Source organism: Sinohyriopsis cumingii, chromosome 13, assembly GCF_028554795.1.
Source record: "Sinohyriopsis cumingii isolate HCF-2022 chromosome 13, ASM2855479v2, whole genome shotgun sequence".
Classification (NCBI taxonomy): Eukaryota; Metazoa; Mollusca; class Bivalvia; order Unionida; family Unionidae; genus Sinohyriopsis; species Sinohyriopsis cumingii.
The window spans coordinates 47,280,601-47,308,036 of NC_142973.1; the positions used below are offsets into that span (position 1 = coordinate 47,280,601).

Below are 27,436 nucleotides of genomic sequence, written 5' to 3' on the forward strand. Positions count from 1 at the left end.
TCATGATTTCAGTTTATTGTGTTCATATTGTATTCACCATTAAAAATGTTTACAACAATTTAAAGCAAAAATGTAAATTTTGAAAAGAAAAGAAATTTCATAGATGTAATTAAAAAACATTCTAAATGATTGACACATGGAACTATTAAAACAAAACAAAACAAATTTGCCTTAAAATCTTAATGAAATCAGTATTTCTTCTCAAAATCAATCTCCTACAATGAATAAAATGTGAGACAGAGAAACGAAAATAACTGAGTTTACTTTTATTGACAAGTACAAAGTTTTATAAATTTCTTTGCTGCTACAAACCACAAGTTTGAAGGCACAACAAACGATGATCCATCTGTGAAGATGATAGATATTATGCCATTTCTTCCTATTAGATGGCAGCATCAGTACTTCCGTTAGTAAGAATGAAAAAAGTTTCCTGGAATTCAGACCGTCCCTAACTTCCTGTGCCACAGGTCTGTTCCAAGTTTAATACTGTTCTTCTGATGAAGTGCACACAGCATTTCAATATAGGAACAAATGATTTTCCAATCTGGGCTAAAGTAAAGGCCATTGGTTCCCAACCCCTAGGCTGCAACCCTATTGGAGTCACGAGGACATTCTGGAGGGTTGCAAGGATTCTTTTTTTTAGGGTGGCATAATTTGTCAAAATGTGGAATGGGGTTGTGAGGCTCAGAAACACTATTATTTATGGTCAAAGCCAACAAATGGTTGGGAACCACTTGCGTAGACTTTTGAAAAGAGCTATAAAAAAAAATCATTTTATTCTAAGTTTTCCTACTGAAGAGTTAGCAACTTCAAGGATTTTCTGCACATGCTGGCTAGTATCACGTATATACTGTGCTGCACTGGTTTTTATAAGGTCCAAAATTCTTTATCAGACTTGATAAATTAAACTGTGAACTTGTCAGTTCCATTTACAAATACACTGCTTGAATTTCAAACCTGTACCATTTGGTATTCAAAACATTTATCTTTTAGTGTCAAGGAATTCAAGTGAAGGGGAATTATGAACCCAACATGACTGAAAAAAACTGGTGTGTCCTAATTGTCAGATTTGATATTTTTTGCTGTCACATAGTCTAGCTTACATCTCTTTGGACTGATGGATTGAAATCAAAGGATGATTTTCTTTTGAGTATCTGGTTTAAGTAAACACAACATACCAAGGTCATTTAAAACACTACTTATTAATTATACTGGTTTTATTTTATTTTTGAAGTGTTTTGATTGTCCGATAATTTGGATGCTTAGCCCAATATGCAGTCAAGCATTAACAGAACTTGCGCAAGTAAGACAGATATCAATCACTTTCTGTAGTATCTCGGGATGTGAATAAATAAAGAAGAGAGGTAGATCCCTGGATGTCATTAATGGGCAAAGTAAATCAAGTGACTGATGAATGCAAATTAGTACTTGCCTAATTTTGTTTTAAAAAAAAAAAAAAAAAAACTGCAAGACTACTACATTTGGGCTGTTCCATTAAAATCTACATGGGACCCAGGGAAGGCACTTTTAAAGTAGGATACTCACCCATAGATGCAATTTATAAATTTCTTATAATTTTAATATGAACTCTGTGAAATCAAAGTACCCTTGCTTATATTTTTTTTAAACTGCCTTTTCTGGGTACCATGTATGTTTAAACGGAACAGCCCTTAGAAAATATTTATTAATCTGAAAATGAACAGTCAGGCTATGGGATTTATCAGCCACAAGATCACTGTGATCTATTTTTTGTATGGGGTGAAGTGCTCTCCAAAATGAATAAAACCACCAACTTTCATGACTGTACATATAACAATCTGAGAAAATAAGATAAATGCAGAATTTAATACTGCTAGAGAGTGAAAAGTAGGTCACAGTGACCTATGTTTTCCCATGGTAAGTAGTTTAACATCACTGAAGCATGAAAGTCAGATCACTGTGACTTGTTTTTGTACATGGAGAGTATTAGCCCTGCAAGCTTTATGCATACAGGGAAATGGAGCTAAATGCAACAAAAAAATGTTTGACACCTATGTCGATGATGACAATGCATTTGAAAAAGTGATCTATATATCTCACCTATATTTCACTGGTGACCAAAACACAAAATCAAAGACCAAAGGCTTTTTGCCATTTCAAATGATGAAGTCATGTTGCACTTACTTCACAAGGTATGTATTGTACACGCATCATTATAAATGCTGCATTAAGATATAATTACAACAGTGGATCTGCCTGATCACATTGAAACAAAATCAGTGCCGTAATTTATCTATGAATATATTTTTTGTCAAAGGTGCTCAAAAAGAATTTTAATCACATGACTAGACCGTACCACAAACATGATGGACAACAAGTGTTAGCCTGCTTCGTACTTGTGTGTATGGGTACAAATGAGAAAGGTTTACTATCATAATTAAAATGTCTACTGAGCTCCATTTTTGTACATGAATGGTCCTACAATGGAAGATGCCTTTGAAACTTAATGAAACGTACAATAATCAGAGAATGTCTGCACCAAGATAAATACATTCTAACAGCCAACCGTGATGCTCATGATCCATCCCAGGCAGGAACACAGTGATTGTGACATGCATTATACATTGTATATTCTAAATGTGTATCCTTAATGTAAATAAAATCTTGCTTGCTTGAAATATATAAATTCATTCAAAGCACTGGTAAGTGGGGGAAAAACATTTGATATCCAGTACAAGTTTGTCAGCAAATGCATTTATACCTCCAAAAAATGGAAAACAAAAATTTGACCCACTCATCTAACCTGATAAACATTTCAAGTTTAATGTATTGAAATATATATAAGGCTAACCTATAATCTGTCATGATATAGTGTCTCTGTTGTCTGGCAGTCGGTGTAAACTTTTAGCATTGATTACAATATGCTTCCATCATGGGAGACAGCTCTTACCCAAGATTGTGAAAAGGATGTATTCTTTCTGTAAAGTTATGATGTATCCAGAAGACAAATAGGATAACTATTTAAAATATGCGATTGACAATTATATCTATATATATCCATACCCTGTATAACTCCATTTGCTCAATTCTTCATTTACAAGTCGAGATAATGCATCAAATTGAGATACAAAGACAATCAATTTGAATACGGTTGGAACTTTTCTCAATAATGTTTTTACTAAATCACTGAAAAAGATAATAATAAATAAGTACTGACCAACAATGTGACAATGATAAACTATGATTTCAAGATGTGTGTGTGTGTATATATATGTGTGTGTGTGTGTGTGTCTTGAATTTGCAAATGACTCAGTTATAGGGAGTCTTCTGTGCTGTTCAATTGTTTAGATTACTGCTCCCTGGACACAAATTACAAATATTATATACATGTAACAGAATCAAATACACAGATAATTGGTGAAATTTACAATGTGGAAGGTTTTCACATATATGTTAACTGTAAAGCTATTCCATTCAATGTGTTATTTTGATATTTGGTTGTAATATTTAGTCAACATGGAGTAAATATCTCACATAAATGAAAACAAGTATCCATTTAATCTTAGATAAAGCATTCTCAATACAGAAACAGTATTGCTCTACAATAAAAAATTATTACATTATAAAAATCTCTCAGACACAGAAAAACACTAAATTCCTGTGTGGCATATCACAGGCCCTACTTTCACAATACTTTTCAATTTGGTTACTAGTTGGTACTCCACTCTAAATTGTGTCTTTCTGTACATTTTCTCTATAATACCATTTTAAGATCAGCACCTAAATATTAGAGACAGGAAGCATGTTTAAAAAGGTATGTTTAATACAATGAATAAGTCCTAATTAACGACTAGTGGTAATTAAATTTAGTGGTATGTATAGGTACATTAATTATATCACAATTATATCAGTACAAATTTTGACTGCTCCGGTGGCTAGAGTGTCCGCCTTGGATGCGGGAGGTCGTGGATTCAATCCCCTGCCGAGTCATACCAAAGACTTATAAAAATAATGGTACTAACAGCTGCCTCGCTTGGCGCTCAGCATTGAGAGGTTAGTGTTAGGACTGGTCGGCCTGGTGTCAGGATAATGTGACTGGGTGGGACATGAAATGCTACATGTCTGAGACATGATGCCCCAGTGCTAGACATCACTTAATCTGCCACACTGCAGACATCATAGCAATATGACTGGAAAATTGTTTAAAGCTACGTTAAAAATCCAAATCACACACATACATGTAGTACAAATTTTTTGGTATTGATATTTTAACCCTGTCCATTAGTTTGTATGTTTGACGAATTTGTTTCTTAAAAATATTACTTGGTAACTTATTACTGTTTAATAGCTAGAATATGATCTCATACTCAATAAGCAGCCAATGCTGTTTGGACATGTTTGATATTAAACAAGGATGCTGGTGATATTAATATATCATTAGCAGCATTTCACAGATGCTTTGATAGCATGAAGGGATTACCAGTAATCTCATCACACATATGCTTTGATAGCAAGGAAGGATTACCAGTAATTTCATCACAAGGATGCTTTCATAGCAAGGAGGGATTACCAGTAATCTCATCACACAGATGCTTTGATAGTTAGGAAGGATTACCAGTAATCTCATCACACAGATGCTTTGAAAACAGGAAGGGATAACCAATAATCTCATCACAATGATGCTTTGATAGCTAGGAGGGATTACCAGTAATCTCACCACACAGATGCTTTGATAGCAAGGAGGGATTACCAGTAATCTCATTACACAGATGCTTTGAAAGCATGAAGGGATTACCAATAATCTCATCACAATGATGCTTTGATGGCTAGGAGGGATTACCAGTAATCTCATCACACAGATGCTTTGATAGCAAGGAGGGATTACCAGTAATCTCATCACACAGATGCTTTGAAAGCATGGAGGAATTACCAGAAATCTCATTATGCAGATGCCTTACCATCATCCATCTGTGAAAGTCAGTCATTACTCATCAGTAAGATAACAACTCTCATCTTTTACTAGGTCAAAAGCACACAATCCTTCTCATTTTACCGAAACTATGGAGAAACAGGGCGAATTCAACGTGTATTTTTTATTACAATAAAAACATGCAGGCTCAGCAAATCATGCTGACTGAGTTATCAAATGGTTTTCAGAATGGTCAGCTTGAAAGCAATACACTAATACTACAAAATAACCATTGAGGGGATGTCCATAAAGTTCACATGCAAAAAAGTTCAACCAGTTTCAATCCCCTCCCATACACTTTTGTAATAAATAAAAAAAAGACATACATATGCTTGTGCATCACCCTCCTCTACCAATAATAGCTAGGACAATTGAACATTGAAGAGGAAGTCCAATACACTCATTAAAAATAAGTAGCTTTCTGTTTTAATGCCATGAAACAAAACCAAGCAAAAATTATTTTTAATGCTTTAAAACAAAAGTGAGGTAATATTTTCATCAATGATAAAACTATACAGTCTGTCTTATACAAAATTGTCACTAATTATCATCTAAGGTAAATGCAAAATAATAACTGCAGAATGTACATACTTATTAACAGTCACCCCCTCCCCATATGCAGATTGACACTCTTGTCAAACCCCATCAGAGTTTATAAAATTTATAACGTCTCTTTTACTAAAATATATCAGCCAGCAAATACTCAATCCTACTAATAAATTACTGCATGAAAAATTTAAGCAGACTTTTTAATAAATACTTTGACTTCCTGATAAAAATGGAAGCAAACAGATAAGCCTGTCTATCATGTAACATAAAGATAAGTAACTCAACCATCTGTACCGCAAATACATTACTGAAAAATATCCTACATGTTTGTATTTTTGTGACTACTGAAATCTGATAGAAAATCCTGCAAATTTAATGCAATTAAAATTTACCAAAAGTGTTAATTATTACCATCAGTAACTCTGAAAATTAGGCAAAGTAATTATTAAGCACTTAAAATATCAGCAAAATTGTAACCACACAGAAACTTCCCTTTATAAAGATACTTTGATTTGGTCAAAAATTCTTACAGTCATTGAAAAGATTTGTCTAATGCATATAACCTTTTTATTATATTCCTTATACTCTTTCCGCTCTGGTGGCCTAGTGGTTAGAGCAAATGCGGAAGGTTGTGGGTTCAATCCCAGCCGAGTGATACCAAAGACTTGTAAAAATGGTACTAACAGCTGCCTCGCTTGGTGCTTAGCATTAAGAGGTTAGTGTTAGGACATCATGCTACGTGTCTGCTGCATGATGCCCCAGTGCAAGACATCACTATAAACTGACACACTGCAGACATCATAGTGATATGACTGAATTTTTTTCAAAGCTACGTTAAAACTCCAAAACACACACACATTACATGCAGTCACTGAAATCTTGATTTCTATATCATATAAGATTTTTCAAGTAAAATGTTGCATACCTAAACAGTTTTTTTAAACACATTTGGGCAATTCTGCAAAAAGTGAACAACAAAAAATGTTTGTTTAACAATATGACTGTACAATTTATATAGAAAGGAGTCTTAATCCCTTGAAAACTTGGAGTCCTAACCCATTATCTAAACTCTGAAAAAAAAAGACAGGTGACATGATGATCATTTATTGAATGGCACATGATATTAATGGTCCATGACACACTTGGATCACCAATCACCTGTTGCTGATCAACAAATGTTGATAGGTCAATTGTGCTATCACTGATGACTGACCACTGTGCGATTATCACAGATCATGATGAACATAGTCTCAATCTTCCACCATCCTTTATCATCTAAATCTGATGATCATCCAACAAACGAAAAACACAAACAGTGCAAACAGAATCATGTACCACATGAGCTTGTAACCTCCAGCTCTGGTTATGGCTTTTAAACGACCCATAGTAGATTGCAGAATCCCTCCAGTAGATTCAAAGTCGGTGTCCTGAAAATGCATGAAAATAACTTGTTCTATAATAACAAAAGACACAGATTAAATGACTGATTGCTACTGTTTCTTTTCCTAAACTTTCAATATATCTCCTTTATATATTCCTCAAACCATTGCACATTTATTTCACAGTAGGAGTTTTCTAAATCACTGAATTTTCATATGACTACATTTTGGGGAAATTTATCAAGAAAACTGAAAATGTGAATTGATTTATTTAGCTAAGTATTAATTTAATATTCTAGACAATTTAGAACAAAATTAACAAATGCTTGATAGCATTAAATATTTATTTGTTTTTCAGTACATGATATGATATACATGGCAGCCAGTACCAGTATATCTGGCGTATGCAGCACCTGAAAAGACCCCAGAAAGAATCACCAACCCTCAATAAGCTACTGGCACGCTTTCTGACATACCCTCATTGGTCGAGCAGATTTTTAAATTCATGCTGACAGAAGCGAGACGTGAATGATCTGTAATGGTGATTTCCTTAGGGCAACTCACCTCCAACCAAAAGGTAGATTGTTAAAATAGGTTCCAAATTATAGGGACATAAGCATCGAGTGTCACTTTACCATCTAGTTCATTAATTTTTTTAAAATATAAATTCAATACACAATGAAAGATTATTGTTTAACAGCAAATGGCATAATGCTGGCTAAAAAGTACAAAGTAAAAGTTAGGTAGCAAACTGGTAATGGCAATAACCTTTCCATAATACATAGAAAGAGAACTCACTCAAACCAAAAGTAAATATACACCTTGAGACAAAAGATAAATGGTACAATCCTTGAAACACAGTCATACATTTTTATACAATGTTAAAAACTCCACATCCCACATCAAACAGGTTGCCTGCATTGGTTGCTTCTTACAACATACCAATGAGTGCATCAGGCCAATTCTACATCCTCTTACAACATACCAATGAGTGCATCAGACCCAGTCTACATCCTCTTACAACATACCAGTGAGTGCATCAGGTCCATTCTACATCCTCTTACAACATACCAGTGAGTGCATCAGGTCTATTCTACATCCTCTTACAACATACCAATGAGTGAATCAGGCCTATTCTACATTCTCTTACAACATACCAATGAGTGCATCAGGTCCATTCTGCACTCTCTTACAACATACCAATGAGTGCATCAGGCCTATTCTACATCCTCTTACAACATACCAATGAGTGCATTGGGCCTATTCTACATCCTCTTACAACATACCAATGAGTGCATCAGGTCCATTCTACATTCTCTTACAACATACCAATGAGTGCATCAGGCCTATTCTACATCCTATTACAACATAACAATGAGTGCATCAGACCCAGTCTACATCCTCTTACAACATACCAATGAGTGCATCAGGTCGATTCTACATCCTCTTACAACATACCAATGAGTGCATCAGGTCTATTCTACATCCTCTTACAACATACCAATGAGTGCATTGGGCCTATTCTACATCCTCTTACAACATACCAATGAGTGCATTGGGCCTATTCTACATCCTCTTACAACATACCAATGAGTGCATCAGGTCCATTCTACATTCTCTTACAACATACCAATGAGTGCATCAGGCCTATTCTACATCCTCTTACAACATACCAATGAGTGCATCGGGCTCATTCTACATCCTCTTACAACATTGTTAATGAGAGCATCAGGCCTATTCTACATCCTCTTACAACATACCAGTGAGTGCATCAGGTCTATTCTACATCCTCTTACAACATACCAGTGAGTGCATCAGGTCTATTCTACATCCTCTTACAACATTGTTAATGAGTGCATCAGGCCTATTCTACATCCTCTTACAACATACCAATGAGTGAATCAGGCCTATTCTACATCCTCTTACAACATACCAATGAGTGCATCAGGCCTATTCTACATCCTCTTACAACATTGTTAATGAGTGCATCAGGCCTATTCTACATCCTCTTACAACATACCAATGAGTGAATCAGGCCTATTCTACATTCTCTTACAACATACCAATGAGTGCATCAGGTCCATTCTACATCCTCTTACAACATACCAATGAGTGCATCAGGTCCAGTCTACATCCTCTTACAACATACCAATGAGTGAATCAGGCCTTTTCTACATCCTCTTACAACATACCAATGAGTGCATCAGGTCCATTCTACATCCTCTTACAACATACCAATGAGTGCATCAGACCCAGTCTACATCCTCTTACAACATACCAATGAGTGCATCAGACCCAGTCTACATCCTCTTACAACATACCAATGAGTGCATCAGGCCTATTCTACATCCTCTTACAACATACCAATGAGTGCATCAGGTCCATTCTACATTCTCTTACAACATACCAATGAGTGCATCAGGCCTATTCTACATCTCTTACAATATACCAATGAGTGCATTGGGCCTATTCTACATCCTCTTACAACATACCAATGAGTGCATCAGGCCTATTCTACATCTCTTACAACATACCAATGAGTGCATTGGGCCTATTCTACATCCTCTTACAACATACCAATGAGTGCATTGGGCCTATTCTACATCCTCTTACAACATACCAATGAGTGCATCAGGCCTATTCTACATCTCTTGCAATATACCAATGAGTGCATTGGGCCTATTCTACATCCTCTTACAACATACCAATGAGTGCATCAGGCCTATTCTACTTCCTCTTACAACATACCAATGAGTGCATCAGGCCCATTCTACATCTCTTACAATATACCAATGAGTGCATTGGGCCTATTCTGCATCCTCTTACAACACACCAATGAGTGCATCAGGCCTATTCTACATCCTCTTACAACATACCAATGAGTGCATCAGGTCCATTCTACATCCTCTTACAACATACCAATGAGTGCATCAGACCCAGTCTACATCCTCTTACAACATACCAATGAGTGCATCAGGTCCATTCTACATCCTCTTAAAACATACCAATGAGTGCATCAGACCCAGTCTACATCCTCTTAAAACATACCAATGAGTGCATCAGGCCTATTCTACATCCTCTTACAACACACCAATGAGTGCATCACACCTATTCTACATCCTCTTACAACATACCAATGAGTGCATCAGGTCCATTCTACATCCTCTTACAACATACCAATGAGTGCATCAGACCCAGTCTACATCCTCTTACAACATACCAATGAGTGCATCAGGTCCATTCTACATCCTCTTACAACATACCAACAAGTGCATCAGATCCAGTCTACATCCTCTTAAAACATACCAATGAGTGCATCAAACCCAGTCTACATCCTCTTACAACACACCAATGAGTGCATCAGGCCTATTCTACATCCTCTTACAACATACCAATGAGTGCATCAGACCCAGTCTACATCCTCTTACAAAATACCAATGAGTGCATCAGGCCTATTCTACATCCTCTTACAACACACCAATGAGTGCATCACGCCTATTCTACATCCTCTTACAACATACCAATGAGTGCATCAGGTCCATTCTACATCCTCTTACAACATACCAATGAGTGCATCAGACCCAGTCTACATCCTCTTACAACACACCAATGAATGCATCAGGCCTATTCTACATCCTCTTACAACATACCAATGAGTGCATCAGACCCAGTCTACATCCTCTCACAACATACCAATGAGTGCATCAGGTCCATTCTACATCCTCTTACAACATACCAATGAGTGCATCAGACCCAGTCTACATCCTCTTAAAACATACCAATGAGTGCATCAGACCCAGTCTACATCCTCTTACAACATACCAATGAGTGCATCAGGTCAATTCTACATTCTCTTACAACACACCAATGAGTGCATCAGACCCAGTCTACATCCTCTTACAACATACCAATGAGTGCATCAGGCCTATTCTACATCCTCTTACAACACACCAATGAGTGCATCACGCCTATTCTACATCCTCTTACAACATACCAATGAGTGCATCAGGTCCATTCTACATCCTCTTACAACATACCAATGAGTGCATCAGACCCAGTCTACATCCTCTTAAAACATACCAATGAGTGCATCAGACCCAGTCTACATCCTCTTAAAACATACCAATGAGTGCATCAGGCCTATTCTACATCCTCTTACAACATATCAATGAGTGCATCAGGCCTATTCTACATCCTCTTACAACATACCAATGAGTGCATCAGGTCCATTCTACATCCTCTTACAACTTACCAATGAGTGCATCAGACCCAGTCTACATCCTCTTACAACACACCAATGAGTGCATCAGGCCTATTCTACATCCTCTTACAACATACCAATGAGTGCATCAGGCCTATTCTACATCCTCTTACAACATACCAATGAGTGCATCAGACCCAGTCTACATCCTCTTACAACATACCAATGAGTGCATCAGGCCTATTCTACATCCTCTTACAACACACCAATGAGTGCATCAGGCCTATTCTACATCCTCTTACAACATACCAATGAGTGCATCAGGTCCATTCTACATCCTCTTACAACATACCAATGAGTGCATCAGGTCCATTCTACATCCTCTTACAACATACCAATGAGTGCATCAGGTCCATTCTACATCCTCTTACAACATACCAATGAGTGCATCAGACCCAGTCTACATCCTCTTAAAACATACCAATGAGTGCATCAGGCCTATTCTACATCCTCTTACAACATACTAATGAGTGCATCAGGTCCATTCTACATCCTCTTACAACATACCAATGAGTGCATCAGGCCTATTCTACATCCTCTTACAACATACCAATGAGTGCATCAGGTCCATTCTACATCCTCTTACAACATACCAATGAGTGCATCAGACCCAGTCGACATCCTCTTAAAACATACCAATGAGTGCATCAGGCCTATTCTACATCCTCTTACAACATATCAATGAGTGCATCAGGCCTATTCTACATCCTCTTACAACATACCAATGAGTGCATCAGACCCAGTCTACATCCTCTTACAACATACCAATGAGTGCATCAGGTCCATTCTACATCCTCTAACAACATACCAATGAGTGCATCAGACCCAGTCTACATTCTCTTAAAACATACCAATGAGTGCATCAGGCTTATTCTACATCCTCTTACAACATACCAATGAGTGCATCAGGTTCATTCTACATCCTCTTACAACATACCAATGAGTGCATCAGACCCAGTCTACATCCTCTTAAAACATACCAATGAGTGCATCTGACTCAGTCTACATCCTCTTAAAATATACCAATGAGTGCATCAGGCCTATTCTACATCCTCTTACAACATATCAATGAGTGCATCAGGCCTATTCTACATCCTCTTACAACATACCAATGAGTGCATCAGACCCAGTCTACATCCTCTTACAACATACCAATGAGTGCATCAGGTCCATTCTACATCCTCTTACAACATACCAATGAGTGCATCATACCCAGTCTACATCCTCTTAAAACATACCAATGAGTGCATCAGGCCTATTCTACATCCTCTTACAACATACCAATGAGTGCATCAGGTCCATTCTACATTCTCTTACAACATACCAATGAGTGCATCAGGCCTATTCTACATCTCTTACAATATACCAATGAGTGCATTGGGCCTATTCTACATCCTCTTACAACATACCAATGAGTGCATCAGGTCCATTCTACATCCTCTTACAACATACCAATGAGTGCATCAGACCCAGTCTACATCCTCTTAAAACATACCAATGAGTGCATCACGCCTATTCTGCATCCTCTTACAATATACTAATGAGTGCATCAGGCCTATTCTACATCCTCTTACAACATACTAATGAGTGCATCAGGCCTATTCAACATCCTCAAACCTTGATCTTTAACATAATAGAATGTAAAGATTTTCAATGGAAAAATGATGTTGTTGTTGTTGCAGGGTTTAACACCATTTTTCAGCACAAGATAGGCTATACATGGCAGCCAGTATTAATGGTGGAGGAAAAACCCGGGAAAACCCTGGAAAGAGCCACCGACCCGTGAGAAGCTACTGGCAAGCTTTCTCACATACCCACATTGGTTGAATCCAAGACTTCAACCCATGCAGAAAGAGGTGAGATGTCAGTGATCTGTAACAGACAGCACTTTAGACCACTCTGCCACTCAGGGCCCCATGGAAAAATGTAATCTAACTATAAACAAGACTGACTTTGAACTCTTATGTAAACATGTTATTTACAGCTTACAATCATCAACAAAAATTAAGCACTCAATATAAATAAAATATACCTAACACATATATCAAAATGACTTATAGTTATTTACATGTACATAAAAACCATAAGACCTAGAATAGTACTTGTATCACAAAGGGAGACAATAGGCAAAACCCCATCTCACAAGCTAAATATATTATATAAAAAAGGTAACAAAGCTCCATTTTAAATGGTGGCTATCAGATACATGTTTCAGGAAACCCACATAAGAAAGCATCTTGCATGCCTAATGGCATTATAATATATTTAGTGCATGTTGGTTACAACGTCTCCCAACATGGTAATTTACATTTATCAAAAAAAAGTTTTAACTCTATCAAAAATAAAGACCTAGAGACAAAATCCACAAAAGGTAAATCAGTAGGTAATTCCCAACAATACCTGACATGGGTTTCATGAGGTCTGGATAGAAAGATGGACAAAAAGGAAAAGTGAAAAAGGTGTTATAGCTTATAATATTTCCAGGTACAAGATGCTACACTTTTGATAGCATTCTCATGTTGCATGATAAGCCTTTATTAGTATAAAACAGTCTTGTTCAGATACAATACATCCCACTAGATTGTAATGAGCTGACAGGCTTTGGAAACATACATTGGAAAAGTGTGATCAATATTTTTTAAATAATACATCTTACGCTCGTTAATTTTTTAAATCATACATTGTACACTTTTTAGTGTAAAAAATCTTACCATTTCACCAAGCATTTTATTCTGTGCCCGCACTTCATGTCCAATATCAATTGTCATCTGAAATGGACAAGAATTTCTTTAACATTTCATTTTAAAGCAATGAGATTTGTAATGATTAATCAAGAACATGAGAATATTGCAAAACTGGGTGAAAATGGAGTCTTTCGAAGATAACCATAACTGTCCAATGAGAACAGGTTCAATAAAATTTTGATGACCCCCTTTATTTTAAATTACTGAATTATTTAAAGATAGTATGAAATACAGAATCAACACTGACAATTTTACTTCTATTTACCATGCAATTATTTTTTCTAGCATGATGACATTTAAAGGATTATTTTATTTTCACTCAAAGAAATATGTGAACAAGTATAATATTATGGTAAATCAAGTACATTTATCATATGGTGTGAAAAGCATGAACCACTGTAATGATAAGTCTTTAACATGAATCAATTTAGCAATGATAAACAATCTTAAACATGAACATCTGCAGCAATAATAGTCTTTAACACGAACACTGTACCAATGATATAGTCTTAAACATGAACACTGTACCAATGATATAGTCTTAAACATGAACACTGTACCAATGATATAGTCTTAAACATGAACACTGTACCAATGATATAGTCTTAAACATGAATCACTATAATGATGATAGTCTTGAACAAGAATCACTAGCAATTATAGTGACAATTGTCTTTAACATAAATCACTGTAGCAATTATAGTGATGATTGTCTTTAACATAAATCACTGTAGCAATTATAGTGACGATAGTCTTTAACATAAATCACTGTAGCAATTACAGTGATGATTGTCTTTAACATAAATCACTGTAGCAATTATAGTGATGATTGTCTTTAACATAAATCACTGTAGCAATTATAGTGATGATTGTCTTTAACATAAATCACTGTAGCAATTATAGTGTTGTTGTTGTTGTTGTTTTAGGTTTTAACGCCATATTTCAGCACAAGATAGGCTATATATGGCGGCCAGTATTAATGGTGGAGGAAGAAACCAGGAAAACCCCAGAAAGAACCACCGACCCACGAGAAGCTACTGGCAAGCTTTCTCGCACATCCACAATGGCCGAGCCCGAGACTCGAACCTATGCAGACAGAGGTGAGATGACAGTGATCCGTGACAAACAGCGCTTTAGATCACTCGGCCACTCGGGGCCCTGCAATTATAGTGATGATAGTCTTTAACATAAATCACTGTAGCAATTATAGTGACGATAGACTTTAACATAAATCACTGTAGCAATTATAGTGACAATTGTCTTTAACATAAATCACTGTAGCAATTATAGTGATGATTGTCTTTAACATAAATCACTGTAGCAATTATAGTGACGATAGACTTTAACATAAATCACTGTAGCAATTATAGTGACGATAGTCTTTAACATAAATCACTGTAGCAATTATAGTGACGATTGTCTTTAACATAAATCACTGTAGCAATTATAGTGACGATTGTCTTTAACATAAATCACTGTAGCAATTATAGTGACGATTGTCTTTAACATAAATCACTAGCAATTATAGTGACGATAGTCCTTAACATAAATCACTGTAGCAATTATAGTGACGATTGTCTTTAACATAAATCACTGTAGCAATTATAGTGATGATTGTCTTTAACATAAATCACTGTAGCAATTATAGTGACGATAGTCTTTAACATAAATCACTGTAGCAATTATAGTGACGATAGTCTTTAACATAAATCACTGTAGCAATTATAGTGACGATTGTCTTTAACATAAATCACTGTAGCAATTATAGTGATGATTGTCTTTAACATAAATCACTGTAGCAATTATAGTGACGATAGTCTTTAACATAAATCACTGTAGCAATTATAGTGATGATTGTCTTTAACATAAATCACTGTAGCAATTATAGTGAGGATTGTCTTTAACATAAATCACTGTAGCAATTATAGTGACGATAGTCTTTAACATAAATCACTGTAGCAATTATAGTGATGATTGTCTTTAACATGAATCAATGTAGCAATTATAGTGACGATTGTCTTTAACATAAATCACTGTAGCAATTATAGTGACGATTGTCTTTAACATAAATCACGGTAGCAATTATAGTGACGATAGTCTTTAACATGAATCAATGTAGCAATTATAGTGACGATTGTCTTTAACATAAATCACTGTAGCAATTATAGTGACGATAGTCTTTAACATAAATCACTGTAGCAATTATAGTGATGATTGTCCTTAACATAAATCACTGTAGCAATTATGGTGACGAAAGTCTTTAACATGAATCACTGTCGCAATGATAAACAGTCTTAAAACATGAACCACTGCAGTGATGATACAGTCTTAAACATGAACAACAGGATTCAAAACTAACTTTTTTATTAATTAGTCAAGCAGACTAATGGGACAAAAGACACACTAGTCCGCAGCAAAATCCATCAGTCCTCAAAATACACGTATGTGACACAACAATAAAGATTTATACACATCATAAATTATATTGATTTGCCATCAGTTTGTCCCAAATCATAATCTTCTCCATCTGATTCTGAATAGTCCTCCAAATACAGTGGTCTTCTTAGTCTCGGTCCACAAGAATTCCATAAATATATAGCTGACACTGGATCATAATCAGCAATGTCTTCACATAAAAAGTGAATTGTTAACAAGTCATTCAATACACTGCTGCACAGTCTGCATCTCCAATCAGATTTCATCATTTTCAATTCACTGAATCCCCACACTGCATCTGCAGACATGGCTGGAATGGTCAACACAATATGCACCAGTGCAAGAATGTTAGTTTGACCTTTTGAAATCTCTTATTAACATCACACCATTGTAAGTTCTCCACCTGATATCCACAAACATAAAATAAACTTTTCAAGAATTGCCACTCCTCTTCATCCATGTCTGGATTGAAGCCTGCCATTGTCATTACTGGGAAAAAATGTTCCAGCAGAGTATAAACATCCGCATCACCAAATCCAATATGATTTGAGTCTCTTGGCCATGACTGAAAATCTGCAAAATGTGTGGCTTTCAATACATCACAATGCTGTTTGTCAAATCGGGCATGCATGTGTTCTGCTAAACTTTTGATCATGTCCTCTCGAGCATGAAGTGATAACTGCACTGATGTTGGGGAGCTTTGTTCTTTTAGTACAAAACCATGAAATTCTTTTATAGGTCCATTACCAATATCCTGCATTTCTGATGGATGTGTGATTTGGTTTCATGGTATACAATTGTTTCCAACCATAAATTGGAACATCCAACTACAAATGAGGTTTTTTTTCTCATCCTCTGTTTTTGAATGCTCTCTGCAGATGCTACAAAATGCACTATTTACTTCAGGGTTAAAATTAAGCCATGACAGACTGCATTTCAACTTCTCAAGAAAAGTTTGGTTCCTATTTTCTTTATCATACTGTTTGTAGCATTCCCATTTGTCCTCGTTATTGTTTGTCTTCAGCCTTTTGGCCAGATTTTCCACACCTTGTACAAATCCCCACATTATTCTCTTCACTTTAGTTGTTTAACTATGATCCTGGTCAGTGCAACAATAATGCTTTGCATGCCATTTGTAAAGTTAATATAAAGCGCCTAGGTGATCTGGATTTACATATGGGAGTTAAAGCAAGTTCAGTAACTAAAAATAGCAAGTTATTTATCTGCATTTCTGTTATGGCATTCATTAAAAAATTCAAGAAAAGCAAAGTTTAAAATAATTTTATTAGTCAGGCAGACTTGTATTGGAACATATTTATTAGTCCGTGAGGAAAACTATTAGTCATGGACTAACAGACGGACGTTAGTTTTAATCCCTGAACACTGTAATAATGTAATAATTTTAAACACAAACCACTGCCACAATGATAGTCTTAAACATAAACCACTGCCACAATGATAGTCTTAAACATGAACCACTGCTGCAATAATATAGTCTTAAACATGAATCACTAGCATTGATACTATTAAATATGAACCAATGAAGCAATAAGTCTTAAACACAAAACACTGAAGCAATGATAAACATTCTTAAACATGAACCACTGCAACAATGATAACAGTCTTAAACATGAACCACCACTGCAGCGATAAACAGTCTTAAACATGAACCACTGGAGCAATGAGTCTTAAACATGAAGCACTGCTGCAATGAAGAACAGTCTTAAACATGAACCATTGTAGCAATAACAGTCTTAAACAGAAGCCAATGTAACAATGATAAAGTCTTAATCATGAACCACTGTAGCAATGATAAACAAGTCTTAAACATGAACCACTGTAGAAATGATTTAGTTTTCAACATGAACCACTGTAGCAGTGATAGTCATAAACATGAATCGCTGAAGCTATCATAAAGTTTTAAACATGAACCACTACAGCAATGCTAAACAGTCTTAAACATGAACCACTGTAGCAGTGATAAAGTTTTAAACATGAACCACTTCAGGAATGATATAGTCTTAAACATGAACCACTGTAGCAATGATAGTCATAAACATGAATCGCTGAAGCTATGATAAAGTCTTAAACATTGAACCACAGCAATGATAAACAGTCCTGAACATGAACCACTGTAGCAGCAATAAACAATCTTAAGATGAGCCACTGTAACAATGAGTCTTAAATATTAACCACTGTTGCAATGATGAACAGTCTCAAATATGAACCACTGTAGCAATGACAAGTCTTAAAACGAAGTTACTATAATAATGATAAACAGTCTTAATCACAAGCCACAGCAGCAATGATAAACAAGTCATAAACATGAATCGCTGAAGCTATGATAAAGTCTTAAACATTGAACCACAGCAATGATAAACAGTCCTAAACATGAACCACTGTAGCAGCAATAAACAATCTTAAGATGAGCCACTGTAGCAATGAGTCTTAAACACAAACCACTGTTGCAATGATGAACAGTCTCAAATATGAACCACTGCAGCAATGACAGTCTTAAACCAAAGAACCGAAGTTACTATAATAATTATAAACAGTCTTAATCACAAACCACAGGAGCAATGATAAACAAGTCTTAAACATGAATCACTGTAACAGTGATAAAACAATCCTAAACATGAACCACTGTAGTAATGATGATCAGTCTTACACATGGACCACTGTAGCAATGACAAACATACTTAAACAAGATCTACCGTAGCAGAGATAAAACAGTTCTACAGTCCAGAGCTCTTGATAAGCAGCTGTTCAACTGACTACAAGAAGAAGAAAATTGTGTTCAAACTATGCAAAATTGTAAGCATTCTATCAAAAGTGCCTTAAGCTTAAATCTGTCTTGCAGGTTTTACAGTTTACAAAATACCCCCACATAATTTAAAAACAAAATATGATTTATCCCTAAGCAAGTAGTAAAATATGAATCTTTTTAGCATATACATGTAATGCTCTTCCTACACTTCACTATAAAGCTGGAAGCTAGATCTATGTGAATTGTTTCCATCAGTCAGCCGTATCAAACTTTATATATAACTGCAGAAGCAAATTCAGTAAACCGTATCAGCCACTGGCATAGAATGATGACATTGGTGGTTTTTTCTTTAATGTTTACAACTGAAACATGTGTGCCCAAAAGAAAAATTCAGTTTTAACTTGTTTACTGAATCTGCTTCTGTTAAAAGCTCTTTAATCCTTTGACCATTGGCATTTTTTACCAGCTAAAGCAGCAGCATCCAATGCACGGACTCTCTGAATGTCTGTATATAAATTACTTTATTACTAAAGAACAGTAAACAACAGCAACCTGGTGAAATGTTTCATAGATTCTGAAATATACAAATGAAATTCAAAACTGCTTCAAGATTTTTAAAAAAGAAAAAAAAAGACACCCAAAAAATTGAACAAAAGAAAAAAATTGAGTGTTGCAATAAAATTTTAAAAAACGTAGAAGGTGTATGTGGAAATTGAGACAAAGTGTTGTTGTCCCTCCTGCATGTGATTGGATGAACACTATTCATTATCTCAACCTCCAATTAGCAATTTCTTCAAAATAAGTATAACCTTACAGATTTTAGTGCTTTGACCTTCCCTGTTAAACTTTCTTCCAATCTTTCATTCTCTTCCTCCAGCACTTGATTTGTGTACTGATATCCAGCTTGCTCATTGCCTGAAAGCGATATAAATTGATATAAAAATTTATCTACAACAAATGCATTAACTACTGTTCTGACACCATGTGAGGTGACATATAAGTATAAACTATATACAGTATAACCTTCATGGTAGCCAAATATTTGCTTATAGTTTTCTGCACAAGTAAAAATTAACAGGAGAAAATCTGCAGCACTTATTTCAATGAAATAATCAGCACCTGATGTCATAATAGTATAACACTCAAAGGCAAGAGAGAGTCATACCACAGCTTGCAAATGCTACTGTCTCTTTAAAAATGTATCTACAATAAAGATTGTTTGTTATGTTTCACAGGGGACTCAGTGATTTCAACACACATTATATACAAGTTCATTAAATTTAGTTTTCTTTTCAAAATGTTTCTGTACTTGTTTATGTTGATGACGTATCATATACCTGAAGTAAACAATTTATACCAGTGCTTGAAATTACAATTATATAACAATTAAGAAGTGACCTTGATCTGGCATTTCCTTTATTGGTCAACTGATCAGTTTATTGTATTAAATGAGTACCTACCAACATCCTGCACTTGCTGAAGTAAAATAAATGCTCAAAGCACAGACAGACATGTGTATAACCATTCATCTGCTCAACAAGTAAATTACTGTGATTATTGTCAAAAACAGTCTTTGTGCACATGGAACTAGCCAGGTATATTGCCCCAAGCAATGATTACTGATAATAACAAAAGGTAGATTCTAGGGATAGTACTGACCAAATGGAAAAGGTCATATTTTCAATAAATCAATGAATAATCCAGAATTATACCAATGTGTTTTAAAATTTTTAAACATTCACAGCATTGTGCTGTGACAATTTTAAACTTACAAGAATTATTTGCAAGATGCACAGGTGCCATGGAAATGGCAGAAACCAGATAATTATCATCAAAAGGGAAGACCAAGAAAATACCAGAAATGCTCAGAAAATGAAGAATAAAAATAGATGAAGGGAGATCCAGGAGATGTGGTGATGTTGTGCATTGAGTATTTAGAGAAATACATTTCTTTTTTCAGTCTATTTGATGAAATACAGTTGTTATTATTTTATGTTGATGTTAATGAATAATTAATGTTGACACTGAAGTGGCTTCTGTTTTATATTATTCCTTTTATTGTTTGTCACATTGTCTCTAGAGATAAAAAATAATTTTCTGACCAGTGAATTTTCAGCCATTTCACAAGTCAGAATTAAAAAAAAAACAGTTCAACACAAGAGACATTTACATCAAGCTGGACTCAATTATTCAACAAAGTACAAAAGAAATACATGTACATGTTTTGTTACCTGGCACCTTTGTTGTTTTACCTTTTATTTAAATTATCATTATTGTTCAACTGGTTTCAGTGTTTCAGGTGTTAACAAGCTAATAACTGAGCTAAATTTTTAAGGCAGACAAAGAATACACTATAACCAATTAAATGTAACAAGGAACATTATAGTAAAGCCTTAGGAATAAATAGTAATTAGGAATTTGGTTCAGGAAATTAAACTCATGGTATAACGGACAAAATGTTGTGTCCATTGTTGTAATGTCCATTGTTGTAATGAACAATCTTTACTGTATGATGGACTCCCAATATGTGAACTGATTTTCAACTCACATTCATACTGAATTCTGAGAGTGACAGTTACAGTAAATTGCAAAAACACATTCTTATTTGCTCGATTTAATCAGATGACAACAAAAACAATAGTAATTATGTCTTTTCACACATATATTTACTAAAATCATGCCAGGAACATAACAGGGCCAAAAACTGTTCTTTGCAGTACACAAAAAGAGACTGTCATTCTTTGAACTATATCCATCCAGTATTACATTATATTTTCTATTGCCACAAAATCCCTTCCAAGTAATATTTTAGGTATAGATTTCTGAATAAAATAAAAAATAGAACATTTCACTTCTAGCAAATCTGACATATATCAATGCACACACATGCACACAAAAAAACACATGTACATCTCTCTCTGTATGGGCTTAATATCAAATTAAACCCATTTTAAATAAGAAGAATAATCATCTTAAAAAAGATAATCAGGCTCTTTTAACCGAAAATTGTATTCTGGAGGAGAGCAGCATAAATATGGCAAACATTTTTCACTTATAAGACTTAAGAAAAATACTTGTCAAGGACAACATCTTTAAAAAACTTATTGTCATGGTCCTTCAACCTGAGAAAAAAACACATTTACAGTTGCATATAATACAGATATATATATAAATATGAATATTCAATATAAAAAAATACTGGACAAGAATCTCATTTATTTCCAAACTAAAGGAGCAAACATCATTTCTAAGGAAGTCCAAAACATTTATTAAATTACCCCACCAAGTAACTCTCTAAAGAATTATTAAGAATAAAAAAAATTGCTGAATCATCCATGAATTATATGATTATAGGGATATGAATATTTTGAAAAATAATTTCAGAAAATAATCACAAAGTAATTGTGTCAAAATGATTATTTTATTTTTATGCAGATACAATAAAATACCATTTTCCCATCTGCGAATACAATATCCCTATCATGCCTAATATCACCTATTGATTAACTCCTTTTTCTAACTTAGCCTTGTCTTTTTTAACTCCTCTCACCTATGTTAATGTCCATGATCCATACATAGACATTTTGTAAAGCTTGAAGAAGATGCTATCTTTTTATTGCTTGATTATTAAGCAGGAAGTATGCTGGAAATAATCTTGGACTGATTCATTCTATGCTGCCACCTATTGGTTTAAAGGGAAGATAACTGGCTATGATATCTCAATGGTGATGTGAACATAAATCATCGATGTAATGAAAGCTTTCCCAAAGATTGATCTGGTCAATAGTCAAATCATCATTACGCCATAATGGTAATAACAACTTCAAGGTAAGTACACGTAATTTCTACTGAACACAACAGTATCAGTAGGGACTTTTTAAAAGACTAAAGAAAAGTATGTTGACAATTCTATTTTCGTTTTTTGGAAAATGGATTGTGATGAAATTGACACTAATGCCAAAAAAAACAAAAAAAATGGACAAAGGTTCCATTGGGCTCGTAATATTTTAGTATCAATACTTAATGCTTCTGTAAATTTATCTTGACAACAGTTCAGATCTACAAAATCTTAAGCTGCATGTGTTAAGGTACCATACATGTACCTAGATTAATTCATCTTTTCTATAGAACATATGTTATATCCCTCCTTTATTCCTTAGGGTCAACTATCAAGACATTTAATAATGTTTAATAATTACCATACATGTATTTATTTTGAATTATTAATTTGTTTTCTTTGCACAATGGTGCTTGGTATATTATTCTTTTGTTTCATTTAATGATGGTAAATCACATTTCTACAGTACTATATTTTATGTTATTTTACGTACATGAAAAATAATTATTAATTTCAGTGCATGAAAATTTATATGTAAAATAAATAATTATCATTTAGTGGTATTGACCGTGTACGTAAAATAAAGGGATCATACCTGAACAAGTTCTACGAAACACACGCTACTCGCCAACCTGCTCTCAACTCAAGAATCTAATTACAATTTTTTTTAAAGTACTCCAAGATTTTTGTTGTTGTTTGCGAACAAGGGGGGGGGGAGGGATTATGTCTCAGTGTGCAAGCTTGTCTGCAATTAGAGTACATGTAGCTGTTATGTTGTATAATGTTGACAAAATGATTAAGATGGTTTGTACATATATTAGTTATGGGTATTATTTATTGGTAAATTGTACGCAATGATATGAGACCATACTGTCAAGAAATTAAGTGCAACTTGTATTTTTACATTAACAACAAACTCATTATCAAATTGCAATAACTTGAAATAAAGTTTTAGTTAATTAGCACGAGCACGTGCGTGTATGTGTGTGTGAGAGAAACAGAGATGAAACAAACCATTGCCAGTGTACAAGACTGTATTTATTCAGGGTGGTTTTTATTTGTAGCTTTTGCAAAGAGAAAACAAAAGACTGTTACCTGACGATTGTGATAATCCTCATGTATTACAGCCCTAATATATTCCATTATCAAATAAACACCGCTAAATCAACAATTCATTCTTGTTTTAATTATGATGTACATTGTCACAACAACCACATGGCTATACAGTGTTATTTACACGGTAATTAAACATGCTTAGCCTTCAGGTTGTTCCAGTTAAAACCAGATTGAGTGCAAGAATCAATAGAAGAGATCAAATCAGCGAGGCTGCCAGTAGGGAAACGAGGCTCTCTTTAGGGAAATGAAAAACTGTCATTGTGCTGTTCACATAGCAGATGTTATAAGGACAAGCGATCATATATGCAATACTTGTTATTCGAACTCTCCAATAATGATAATAGTGGGGTATATCATATAATAGATTTGCAAAAAAAATGTTAACTATATCCAAGTCAAAAGAGAACAAGTACTTAAAAGATAGTCCATGTGTATATGCATATATATATATATATGTATATATACACATACAAATTGATTTAATGGCATCTGTGACTTTCATATTTACGATAGAAAATGACTAGGTTCTTATATTTTATGTTTGTATGACTATAATGAAACAATAAAACTAGTTGACCAATGGTCTGTGGTCTTCACTTTAGCGTGTACTGAGATGTCATTTTTGTTGGATAAGAAAACATCAAAGGTCTTCAGAACTAATTTTAAAATGCATGTGGTGTTTTGTTTAGGTGACGGACTTGATAAGGAGAACTAATTAACAATAATATTTAAAGGTATGGTCTGTGAAGTCCTTTGTCCATTTTGTTAATAAATACCAGTAGATATTGTAATGACAATAAGAGAGCTTATACACATGGGCTCCCGCAGGTTTTATTTGCGGGGGGGGGGGGGGGGGATTCAGTCACAGCCAGGAGAGTTAGTATAGTAAGCAGTCTGTTAACTAAGGCTAACATTTACTAAGCGTTTTAAACAGAATCTTGTAACATATTTTCAGCTTCATTTGAATGATTAAACTTGTTGGGTGGGGTCATGTAACCCCTTTGACTTATGCTGCAGGTGCCCATACTTATGCATCAATCATTGTATTTTCTCAACAACAATTAATTATTAATTTTTGTAAAAACAAAATGGCAATATGCTATTTTTGATCTTTTTTTTGCAAACGTAAACCTTGTAAGTAGAAATTTCATGCATGATAATTTAATGTATTTTTCATCAAAAATACAAAGTGATATTATATGTACAAAAAATTATGATACATTTAAATAATTTTTATTTTCATAACTGGACTATGTACAAAAATTAAAGGGTACAAAAAAATACATAAAATATGGTATATACTGTATAATGTAATGCCATGTGTTTATTCATGTTAGTTTATTTGGTGGTAATGGAGGTTATTCAATCTGCAGAGAAAATTACACGGCATTCTTGAGATTGAAATTAGTGACGATTTTACTGTTGAGCTTTAAAGCTTTATTTTTTTTTAGTGTTGTTGAAGGGGTAAAAGAACATAAATTTATATTTTTAAACCTACCAATCTATTTACTGAAAAGTATTTTCTTTTCAGTGTAAATTTAAGCATTATTATAATAATGAGCATATGCTTTTCATTTTCCTTTCTATCCTTTTGAAAGAGAGAGACTCCCAAGTTTATGCACAAGTCTCTCAGAAATAGGCAAGGGACTCCTGAGTTATATTGGTGAAGAGTACAGGATTCCTTGTCCTAAAGTTCTGTTCAAAACCATGCATTGTCTACAAACTGATTGGTTCCTACTGCAATACTATCAAATACTGTATGCATAAGTATAAGATAACAAGAGGGATTCTCAGCCAAAACTGGAGTGATTGATAGTGGAGGAATTGTGGGGCAACGAGTTGTTCTGCATTTTTTTCCCAACACAACTGGTGGGGGAGAACAACTGTATTAAGACATGATTTGTGCTGAAACATCAGCTTTGTTATTCAGGCAGATTATTGGATAGCTCACTACCAATTAATGAATAAGTTTTTACAGAACAATGTGTGCAGACAGTACGAATAATCCTTCATCTATTCTTCTATGGTATTAAATCCTTCAGAACACTCATCTTTTTAGTATTATTGACCTCATATTTGAACTGCTACATGCAACTTGGAAAGCAACATCACCCCAAGGTAAGAGCAACTTTTCTTAGCCACATAACAAAACCAATATCAACAGGAAAAGACTAATACATAGGATGGTTATGATGAATTGTTCTTGCCTTGGGGTGATGCTGCTTTCCACACATGTGGCAGCAGTTTAAATCCCAAGTCAGCAACTGCTGAATACACAAGTGTTCTATTCCCACAGGTATGAATACAAAAAAGTGTTCTAAAGGATTTATTACGATGGAGAAATAAAGAGTGATTATAATCACTGTCTGCAAAAAAAGGTCAGGCAAAATATATTGATCAATTTGCAGTGAATAGACTAACAATCCACCTGAACAAAGTTGATGCTCCAGCACTGATTGTGTCTTCATACAGTGGCTCTCCACCTCCAGTCATATTTGAAAAAGAACAATAAAAGGAAGAGAACAACATGTTGGTGAGTAGATACGATGTCATAGTTTCGACGTCTAAGGAACATATCCAAAATGTTTACACTTGGTTGAAAAAGTCCTAGGTGTGAATCACATCTGGCTGCTACAATGACGCAGGATATAGAATCATGAGTACCCCATCCATGATGTCAGGGTATTGATATTAGTACTAGTTGGGACTCATATTATGTAAATTAGTGTAAGAAATCAAACTTATCTGAATCTGAATATGAATGTGTACAGTGTAGGGCCAGTTACGGCAAGAGAGAGCCAACTAGAAAGTTAGTAGTATTTTTCAAGACCCGTCTTGATGCTCTTCACTGATTGTGCGCACACAACACTGTCACTCAGTTGATTCAAGTTCTCAACTGTTTTTACGAAGAACGAATTTCTAAACTGTAATAAAATCAAACTTATATTCAGGTAAATGAGAAGAAAATATCCAGGCTAGAAAGAAATCCAAGGCTACCCCACACCCCCGAAAATAAAGTCTTTCTCTTATGGCTCAAATCCCTGCATAGTCCTACAACGTAAGACACATCAACCGATATTTTGGTTCTTGGGGGTGATGGTATATAGCACTAAAACCAAAACAACATGTACTATGTCTTACATTGTAGGACTAATCCCTGTAAAGTAAATGTCGAACTCGTATGGAGGAATAACGCTTTGACACTATCTAATAAACCCTTCCACCTAATTTCGGTAAATAAAAAGTACTGTACTTCACAATTCAATATCTGACTTTACCAAGATGCGAACGCCGCATTTTCAGTCATTAAAATCGCCACCTTATGTTGACTTTCTGTCGGAACAGAGTTGACAGCTCGACACTTCCTGCGTACTTTTTGATGACGTCACCAAAGACAC

General features: G+C 34.8%; 1 protein-coding gene across 1 annotated transcript; it reads right to left on the reverse strand.

Moving 5' to 3' along the window:
* LOC149785446 (BET1 homolog) lies at positions 1-27,436 on the reverse strand. The gene is made up of 4 exons (XM_089979273.1): positions 27,317-27,436; positions 19,899-19,999; positions 13,849-13,905; positions 1-6,924 (listed from the first exon to the last, which is right to left on the reverse strand). Exons 1-4 carry the CDS (start codon positions 27,333-27,335, stop codon positions 6,769-6,771), a joined length of 333 nt encoding a protein of 110 aa, XP_089835399.1. The 5' UTR covers positions 27,336-27,436; the 3' UTR covers positions 1-6,768.

Bases quoted from the DNA above. Each gene is read 5' to 3' on its own strand.
- LOC149785446 (XM_089979273.1), bottom strand. The intron at 13,906-19,898 runs GTAAGGTTATAC...TGTCCATTTCAG, and splicing joins AGGTCAAAGCACTAAAATCT to ATGACAATTGATATTGGACA. The intron at 6,925-13,848 runs GTAAGATTTTTT...ATGCATTTTCAG, and splicing joins ATAAAATGCTTGGTGAAATG to GACACCGACTTTGAATCTAC.